Source organism: Toxorhynchites rutilus, chromosome 1 (assembly GCF_029784135.1).
Source record: "Toxorhynchites rutilus septentrionalis strain SRP chromosome 1, ASM2978413v1, whole genome shotgun sequence".
In the NCBI taxonomy this organism is placed as follows: domain Eukaryota; kingdom Metazoa; phylum Arthropoda; class Insecta; order Diptera; family Culicidae; genus Toxorhynchites; species Toxorhynchites rutilus.
In genome coordinates this window covers 39,157,162-39,167,331 of record NC_073744.1, presented here as the reverse complement: position 1 = coordinate 39,167,331, position 10,170 = coordinate 39,157,162, and the positions used below count along the sequence as shown (strand labels likewise).

At 37.5% G+C, this 10,170-nt stretch overlaps 1 protein-coding gene across 9 annotated transcripts in view; it reads right to left on the bottom strand.

The window, feature by feature from the left end:
- Window positions 1-2,667: 2,667 nt before the first annotated feature.
- LOC129773918 (sodium/potassium-transporting ATPase subunit alpha) overlaps window positions 2,668-10,170 on the bottom strand; it is a 129,406-nt gene continuing 121,903 nt past the window's right edge. For all 9 annotated transcript variants that reach the window (XM_055777595.1, XM_055777598.1, XM_055777589.1 and 6 more), the window contains 3 exons: window positions 5,360-5,534; window positions 5,066-5,298; window positions 2,668-4,928 (listed from right to left, as the gene is read on the bottom strand). In XM_055777595.1, the coding sequence (XP_055633570.1) occupies window positions 4,808-4,928; window positions 5,066-5,298; window positions 5,360-5,534 (529 nt within the window). In that variant the 3' untranslated portion in view covers window positions 2,668-4,807. The remainder of the gene's footprint in view (window positions 4,929-5,065; window positions 5,299-5,359; window positions 5,535-10,170) is intronic.

Here is a 10,170-nt window from a genome sequence, read left to right as displayed (position 1 = left end):
AAAATTGTTCCACGGCTAAACTAGTATTGCATAAGCAATGTATGTTTTCAACAGCATCAAATTCAATTCAGTAATTGCTAGATTTTACAGATTTTCAAATGGACCTCTCCCAAACAACACAACCAAGTGTAAACATTGAACTCATATCCAGGGATGCTAGATGACTGTTTTGAATATATGAACACGGCACGAAAAGGGTCTTCACATATTGAACGAAAATGAGCAACTCAAAACAACTACTTGATTGGAAATAAGTATATATAGATTTAAGACTTTTCTAGATAATTCGTTGATTAGGTGAACAAACATTGCTCCCAATAAATCCATAATAACAAAACGTCTGAGTGATAAAACCATATGCTCGAGAAAAAATATCAATGAAGCCAAAAGATATATGAAACTTATTCCTTTTTGTTATGTTTTTTTTTAATATTTTGGCACTGAGAAAAAAGAGTATCGATTGATCAATTTTAAAACTGTTTGTTGTTTTTCTCAAAACAAAAACATGTCTTCTCATCTGACATCACTGATCATACCGAGAAAAACTGACTGAAGTCTCTCCAGTCTACCAAATAAAACATTTCAATGAAACTCGTGTACTGGAATGGGATATTTTGCTCGTCTCCACAGTGACTGAAGCCGAGACGAGCCGAGACGAATTGCTCGTCTCGTTTTCTGGAATAGGGCCCATAATCTTCAAATCTAGACACATGAATATACACGGAGCACCGTTTATCAAAATGGACACCGAGAAAATTACTGACTCTGAAGTTGTTAAAAACCTTGGCATTTTAATGGACAATAACCTAAGCTGGAAAGCTAAGGACTAATACAGTTTGTCAAAAAGTTTACCATGCGATGCAGACCTTGGTGGCACTCAAACAATTCACCAAGCAATTCATATCAAATTGAAACTTGTTCGATCATTAATTATCTCTCTATTTGAATACGGGTATTTATATGTATATCGTTGATTAGGTGTCGTGTTCATATATATATATATATATATATATATATATATATATATATATATATATATATATATATATATATATATATATATATATTCTACGTTAAATCAAAGAATGAAAATTTCCGTAAATTACAATTGGCTTTTAATTATATTACCAGATTTGTGTACGAACATAATAGATTTGACCATATCACAGAATTTTCTAAATTAATACTCAACTGTAGTTATAGTGAATATTCATATTTTCGAACGTGCACAATGACATTTAAAATTCCAAAAAAAGCCCCAAAATACTTGGAAAACTTTTTCGTGACGTCATCACTTCCACGAACTCATAATTTGCTACTTTCAAGGTGCGAAACAAATATTTTAAGAGTTTCCTTCGAATATCGAACCATAACGCTATGGAACAGCTTACCACGGGCGATCAAAGCAACAACTTCACTAGCTACATTCTAAAGAGATTGTAAAAAGTATTTATGTAATTGAATTCACGAAAACGTTCATAGAAAACGAAAGTAATACATACTATGAGAGCCATTAGAAGGATATTTGTATTAATATTTTTATAGAAATAAACATCGACGGCCGCGCGGAATATTTACGACCAGAAGCTTATGCTGTCTATTTGGTGGGACCAGGTGTACTATGAGCTGCTAAAACCGAATGAAACTATTACGGGGGATCTCCACCGACGATAATTGATGCGTTTGTGCGCTGCACTGGAAGAAAAACGGCCACAACACGAGCAAAGACACGATCAAGTTGTTTTGCAGCACGACAAATGTTCGGCCGCATGTCGCGAAATCGGCCAAAACATACTTGGAAACGCTGAAATGGGAGGTCCTATCTCACCCGCCGTATTCTCCAGACGTTGCTCCGTCTGATTACTACCTTTTTCGATCGATGTAACATGGCCTGGTTGACCAGCATTTTGATGAAGTCAAAAATTGAATCGATTCGTGGTTAGCCGACAAACCTGCCGATTATTTCCGCAAAGAAATTCGTGAATTGCCAGAAAGATGTGAAAAAGTTGTGACTAGCGATGGACAATACTTTGAATATTAAATTTTTAACAATTTTTGCAGAATAAAGCATTATTTTTTAAAAAAAAAACGAAGAAACTTTCCGGTACTCTTATTAATACAGTAGCCATCTTGTCCAGGGCCACAGAGGACGGCTTTCATCATATTTCATTCCACTTCGGCATCTTTTATCTTCATACGCACCATCCAACGTCTAATCACCTTTCTTCTCCCTCGGTTGTAAACATCGGTGGAGCGAACAAACATTACCCAACAACCAAATGAAACGGCCCTTTTCAGGGCCATCAAATCATTATCAAAGATTTTAACGATGTAATACTTCATACATATCCAAAATATGCATGCAACAGATAGCCTAACGGAATCCTACGTCAACCATGCGATCGTGTCTCGGACATAACCCTTCTGTGACTTTTCCTACAAAAGAAATGGAATCAAGTGCCGAAATCGACAAGGAAGTGTTCACTCATGTTTAAGAAACGTTTTGAAGACTTTCAAAATAAGACGTTTTCAAAACTAACAAAAAAAACTCACCCATATTACTATAATCCATCTATTTCTTTTTTGTCTATCCCCTGTACAAACAGGTGGCGAACGAACGGCAGGACTTTCGAAGCCAATGACCAAGAGAAAACCACAATCGACACATACTCATTAATCGTTTCTGTTAAATACTATTGTTCTGATTTTTATTTTGACAAATGTTTTTTTTTTCTGCTAGCTTCATTCGTGATTTGGTTTGAAGGTGTTCGTGTGAGTGTATGTGTATGTGTGTGTATGTATGTGTTTCTGTGTCTGTTGGTATTTCTTTTCTCTGAAGTAAACTGTTTCATGATTCATCTCTGTTGTTGTTGTATATTTTCTTTCGGTGATGTTGTCCTCAGTGTGGAAAAGTATTGGATGAAGAGAAATGTCATTTCGTTTAATCTTAACTTTATTTTTTTTCCTCTGCGTGTGTGGGTGTGTATGCCTGTTGAGTTTTGTTGTTTCTGTTCTACAGCTTTTTTCATAACGAGTTTTCTTCTTTTTCCTTTATTTTATTGGTATTAATTTCAAATAGCCTGCTTTTCTTTAAATTTAGCTAACTTGGTTTATCTGCGGGTTTTTTTTTGTTATTCTCCACTTTACATTTAAATGGTTTACCTCTTCTTGCTGAATACGATTTTTTTCTTTTTTGTTTTTTTTTCATCTTTTTTTAAATTAGTTTACAACAATCGGGCAGTTTTATGTGACGCGTTGCTTACTTTTTCTGCTTCCTATATACTTTTTTTCTTGTTAGACGCTTGTATTTTATTTGTTTTTTCTTCAGTATTTCGTGTTGTTGTTTTGTTTTATTCTCATTGTTTGTATCTTATCTGTTTGAAAGTGTTGGTTTTTTTCTCAGCATAAAAAATCAACAATTTTATCGCTTATTTTGTTTTATGCACTAATAAATAAGATCTTACTATTTAAACGAAAAAAAAAAACAGGGCGACCGTACCCGGGGTCGCCCACAAACAAACCTTGGGTTTGATGAGGATCCACCACCGATGGCGGGAACGGTTCTCTACGAGATAGAGTAGCGTGAGAAAAGGAAACTTAGCGGTGGGAGGTTGGGGATGGTGAGAAATTTCCGCTGAATCGGAAATTCGAAGGGACTGAACGGAAAAACAATCTGGGAACAAAACAGGGGAAGTATACAAGGGTGGGAAGGAATAAAAACAATATTTAAAACAACTTTTATTCTCTTCTAATATATTCACTTCTTCCGTTAACAATCTTCCTTGCGCTTATCCTGGCTTCTTTTTTCTTCTACTAAATTTTAGTTCTTTGTTGATTCATCTCACTACTGCTAGAGTTTCATTATTTTTAATTTTTTTAAATTAGCATTTTTTTCTTTGTAACTAACAACGAGTTGATTTCATTTCTTTTAATGTTTAATTTAATTAATAATAAGAGAATGATGAGAGATAGAGTGGCGTGTGATGGCGCGGGCCGCGCGGTTTGTGCGAAGGAAATGCTCGAAGGAATTGTGGGTGTGTTTTTCGAAGGGGGTGGATTCCGTGGGCTCGAAACTGGCGCGCGATGGGCAAAGGGAACGAATACGCGCACGCGCAAGGATTTTGGAGGGTCACGTTTGTGATCCCGTGCGTGTGTGTATGTGTAGAGTGGGCGAGTGTACAAATCGCAAGTACACAGGTGCCGATTAAAAAACAGTGATTCTCTATTCTTTTTACACCTTTTTTGCTGTCTCTTCTTTTTTTTTGCTTCCAATTTTGGTCTGTTTTGCCGACATCCCCAATCGCTCGTGGTATCCGATGATAAGCTGCTCCAGAAAAATGCGAGGGTGTGGCTGTTGTTGATTTTCCGCCAGAATGACCGCCAAAACCACTCTTGCGCTGTATGGCACCTCTTTGTACGACATTTGCCGGGTTCGGCTGATTGCATGCGGGTGACTCTGATCCGCTGGCGAGACGCGTGTGGGAGAGGGAGTGCGTGTTTGAATGAGAAATACGCGATGCGGGGTAATGCGGGGGGAAAGTATGACTTGATGAGGACGGGAGATACTGCTTTTAAACTTCATTCACTTTTTTTTCCTCAGCTAGGTTTGCGTTTAACATCTTGCTTATTTTTCTCGTGTGTTGTGTGTGGAAATCATAATTTATAACTTTATATAAATTTAATAATTAAAAAAATATAATTACTTTTTTATGCTCATTTTTTGTTATTTTTTACTGTTGTTTTTATCTCCGCGCTTCCTCTCAGCTTCATTCTTTTAATTAATCTTTTTAAATATAAATTTGTTGACCTAGTAGTACGTTTCTTGCTCTAACCAGCCGCCTGGGTTGCGTCTCAAGTAGAAACGACGAATTTCGTCGTACACGAAGATGGACAAGCTGAACGGCAAGGCTGGCAGCCACCAGACGAATCTGAGGTGTGATATTTGTGTATTGGTGAATGGAGAAAAGAGAGAGAAAAAAAAAAGCACACGCAATTGAGCATTGATTATTTGTCGCCACATGCAGGCTTGCTACTTCATAGATATATTATTGCCGTCGATACTCACTTGAGTGGGAACATGCGAAGGCCCTTGTCCATGCCGGGGGTGTACGAGAGGACGGCGGCCAGTATCGTCTCGAAAACGAGACCGAAGTTGAGCGCCCAATTTCTCATACCCTGATGGAAAATCGAATTACGGCGAGTCTTACAGATGATCAAATCGGCCCACTGGACGACGACGATGGAAACGAAGAACGCGGTGTGGCAGGTGAACTCGAGCGTCTTGCGATCGCGGTAGGTCTAAAAAAAAGCAGGGACGGTAATCAATATCAGATGAAAGCCAATACGTCACATGACTTACCCATTCCTGTCCGTACGAGTCGGTTAGATCGTTGACGGCCTTCGAGTCCCAACTCTTGCGGAGACCGAACAGCTTCAGCGGGAGGAATCCGTTCTCAGCCATGATGACGAAGTACACGAAGAAACCGGCGGCGGCCTGGATCATACCGATCTGACCGTAGGCCATCGAAATAAGTCTGTGGCGTTAGCGGAAGGATACACGGACACGGAACGAAGAGGAGAAAAAAAAATGCGTGTGAGTTTAATCGTGACCGCATACTGGCAAACGATTTTAAGTTCGAGACTTTCACTCAAGATGAAGCCGATAGAAGACTGATTCTGCTATGTTGTCGTTAGAACGACTTCGATCGACCATCAGCTTTCGTTTTTGTTTACGGGGTTAGGGGGTTTTAGTTAGACTTAAAAGTAGACCATAACCAAGGTGTTAAATACCGAACTAATACTAAAAATTTAAGCGGTTCTACATATCTACACAGCAATATATAGGTTCATTTTGTTACAGATAGCGATTGCCTGCAAAGTTGAGGTGATGAGTGAGTTCCAATGCTTGCATCAAAGAAACATCGTTTTCAACGATTAGAAATCAACTTTTTAGATTTAGATTTTTACTTACGCGTAATCGAAATTTATTCCTACAAAATTGTTAGGATTGACATTCTTGGTAGAAATACCATCTGTCCTGATTTTGAGATGTTCTTGGGGCGACTTGATTCATTTTTCATGTTTTAACATTTGCCCTGATTTTTGTAAGAAATTCAATTTTGTCGACGAATTATAATTCTTTTTTTTTTTTGAGTTAAAACTCTACGACTGTCGGGACTATATTAGGATACGATTGAGAAATGAAAAATCTGCCGCATCGGGAAAATTGTCCAATTTCAAGTGCTTATTGCTATTTCATTTGATGATTTAATACGATGAACAAAAATATATATTTTTTAAACTAACCATCGAACAGATAAAACATGTCAAGTAATATTTAAGGGAAAGCCGGGAAAGACGGACATCCCTGTATAATTGATAAATTACATTTTTATTTTAAACTAGCTGACCCGGCAAACTTCGTCTCGCCCAAAATTTATTTTTCGTTATCACATTCACGTTTTCATACTAAGCGCACGTTCATGGGTCCAATCGCAGTACTGTTCACTGATCGATCAACACCCCTAAATCGGACAATTCTTTTCTCAAGTTTTGCTCTTATCAACACATTCGGCGATCCATTTTTATTTATATAAAAATTCCTATAGACGATATAGGAGTGCGTTTTATCTGGGCCCCGGCCAAGAGGATATGATACACGAGTCAAGATATGTTACAAATTTAGCTGACATTGCCAAACTATCAAACTACTCGGTGAGCTCAAGGCAGATCTGTGGAACAAGGTGCGCCCATTCACTAATCATATTTAACTCGAAACAATCGTCAAATTCACAAAAACTTAAAGAAGGCAGTTTTGCAATCTTAAAATTTGAATGGAGATTCTTAAGTTATTCGATTACTTAAAACACGATGCTTACTTAACCATTTGCATATATATTTCACAACACACAACCTTTACAAAAACTCACCATTATTATATATAAATAATCATCAGACACAATTTCAGTTCAATATTATTGCACAATTTGCGAGAAAACGTAATACTGTATTGTATAGAATACATATTCGATACAGAAAAGTAATTTATCATTCATTATTTTTTATTTTAGAAGTGTGTTTATTTTATCCTGTAAATTCATGACTGTAGAGTGGTTTTCACATTTTTACCCACCTGGCAGTATGTTAAGCGCCTTGATTTACACCAGCTTGAGAGTTTGGCAGTTCTCGCGAGTGACATTGGTCGCAAATTGCATTTGCGACCCGGACATGTTTGACATGTTTAAAATCCTTTTCCACTTTCGAACAAAGATCAATGGATTTTTAGGACCACCCTAGAATGGAACTAGAATTGTGATAAAGAACAAAACTATCAATTTTCGTCAAAAGTAATAGATTTTTTCTTTATCGCAAATTATTAGACTCGTATTCTTTATTTTTTGTTAGGGTGATCGTTTCCGTTTTAGGGTGGTCCGAAAAATCCATTTTTCGCATTTTTGCCAAAAATGCCTTTTTTTAAAAAATTCATAACTTTCGAACCACTGGACCAATTCAGATGTTCGACATATTAAATTGAAGCCACTTAGCTGGTATTTTTTGGAAAAATACTGCAGTTGCAGAAAATTTGAATTATGTTTTCATTATTATTGGTTGTATTCGTTTTTTATAGTTTTCATGGTCTCGGGACCAAAGGCGCTATATTTTTTCCTGTAAGCTGAGGTTTTTTTCCACATAATATATCTGAATACCAGAGAGGTGTTATTTTTCGTTTTTAAGTTATGATTTTTCAAAGTTAACATGTTTTCAGTTTTCGCTCAACATTTCTTCTAGGCGCAATAAGTCATTATTTTCACTAGTGGAGCCGGCCCATCCACTGCAAAGACCAAAGGATGAGGCCCTGTGTGAGGTGGGAGTTGTATGGTATGGTGTACCATGATTTACTAAAACTGGATGGAACAGTGAATACGGATCGCTACCGACAATGATAAATTTAAACTTTGCATTCATGGAAAAAATAGTGGAATGGTCCCGAATGGTTACCGTGTGGTAAAGTGATATTACAACAATGGAACGCCCCGGCGTACACCGTTAAAGCCGTTTCATTCTTAATTAGTATCCTAAATGATGCACAAGCGAATTGAATAAACACGATTATTTTTTTTTTATTTTTTGTTTTGCGGTAGTTACTAGTTTATTGATCAATAGCAGAATCAATATTGACTGGTGGTAGTTGAAGACTCCCTAGAGTTATAGCGTAACATATACAGGAATACCTCTCGTTTGGGTTGGTCTTGATTGACCCTTACATGAACCAATCATCACTCAATTTTGCAGACAATACGCAAAAGCATTCATTACAAGTTCTCATCGCGCACACACTTAAACATAAATAAGCAAACACACCATCCTTCACTATCTAAGCATGCAAAAGCGACTTATTATTAGTTTTTTTTTTCCATAAAGAGTCTAGACAGGCAAGCATATTAGCATTGTTTGTGGTGTCACAAGATGATGATAAAAAGAGGACAGAGAGATAGCGAGAGCGAGTAGTGTTTGCGAAGAAAGCGGCGATTGAGAGCAAGAGGTCGAACAAAAAAGTAATATCCTTGAAATAGATGAAGGAAAATAATGGACGAAACATAATGCTTGTTTTTTGGAAGTAAAATGTCAGAAACAAAACCGAAGCGGACGAGAAAGAGAGAGAAAAAGAGAACGAGAAAGTGGGAAAAGAGATCGATCACACGGGAATACTCACTTTTTGTTCGAACCAGACAGAGGATGAATGAGAGTGTTTGCGATTGCAATACTCCCGTCAAAGTGACATTTGAAGGGTGACTGAATTGTGTATATAGGAAAAAACAAAACAAACATGGCTACCAAATGGCGGCGGTAGTTGACGGATGGACTTTGAAGGATATGGAAGTGGAAGTGTAACGGGCGATTTTAGGAAAGCCTGAAGCGCGCTGAAAGCGGATGATTTTTCGACGAAATTTATGGATTTATTATTCGGAAGCACAGCTTACGTAATCGATGTGTGAACAGTGAACAACTAGATTTTTTTAGCGATTTCACACGGATTTTGATTTTAGCAAACTGTGTGACTGTATAACTTGTGTTTTTCGTCACAGTTTAGTGCATCCGAAACTGTCATCATGTTCCTCTATTGTGGGCGTGTCGTCGTTTGCTTGACTCGGTGATGATGTTTGGCTAACACATCTAGTCTAGGGTCGTAGTAAAAATTCTAGTACAACAACAGCTAGTGGTAGAACACTAAAGGCTGATTTAGAAGATGCCAGTCAGCGCTCTAGTTGAGGTCAAGGCGCGTAGAAGTATATCCTAAGGTGGGCCAACTTGCTAAAACCATTCTTCAGCCATCTTGGAAGTCTACTGTGTTTTGTTTGTAAACAAAACACAATACGCTAGTGCCGAAGCTCGCTCCTGATCAGTCTGTCTCTTTCACGCTTCAAGGAAATAATTCCCCTTCTGCTTTCTTCCGTACTGTTTTCATATACCGCTCCCCTAACCAACTTAGTGACGGAACGGCCTCACCTAGTACCATAGACCCGTCTTGGTTGAGGTATCCAGTGAACAGAGAACAGACACTCTGTCCAAGTTACTTGTACCAGTATCGAACAAGTAATTGGCCTCTAACTTGAACAGAGTGTCTGTTCTCTATTCACTGGATACTTCAACTAGAGCGCTGGCATCGTCTAAATCAGCCTTAAGTGAAGGGATTGTTCTAGTTTTTTTTTTCTTGTGGATCCACAACAAAACGATGACATCTAGATGGGGGTTTGTTTTTAGCTTGAACGAACAAACACAGAGCTACGGAACTGTATCTAGTTTTGGTCCTATGAAAAAAAAACATCTAAAGCGTTGTATTTGTCTCTATTGTTTGTTTATTTGTTGTTTGTTTGTTTATTTTTCATCTAAGAATATTTGTGTTTGCGTGAGTGTGGAATAACGTCAGAAATCTCTAAACATTCATCATTCCAATCAAAATGTATCTAGCTAGTGTTTCTTTTGAACACGAAAAAAATCATAACAGCATAATTAAATCAAACTTAACATGTCTAGAATCTGAGGGTTCGTTCGGAAAATCGAATCAAGTGCGCTAGGTTCAAACAAAGGTAAACCAAACCAGGATAAAGGGTATAGACAGACAAATAGGTCAAGCATCAAATACTAATACTTTATTGTTTCAATTGGGGT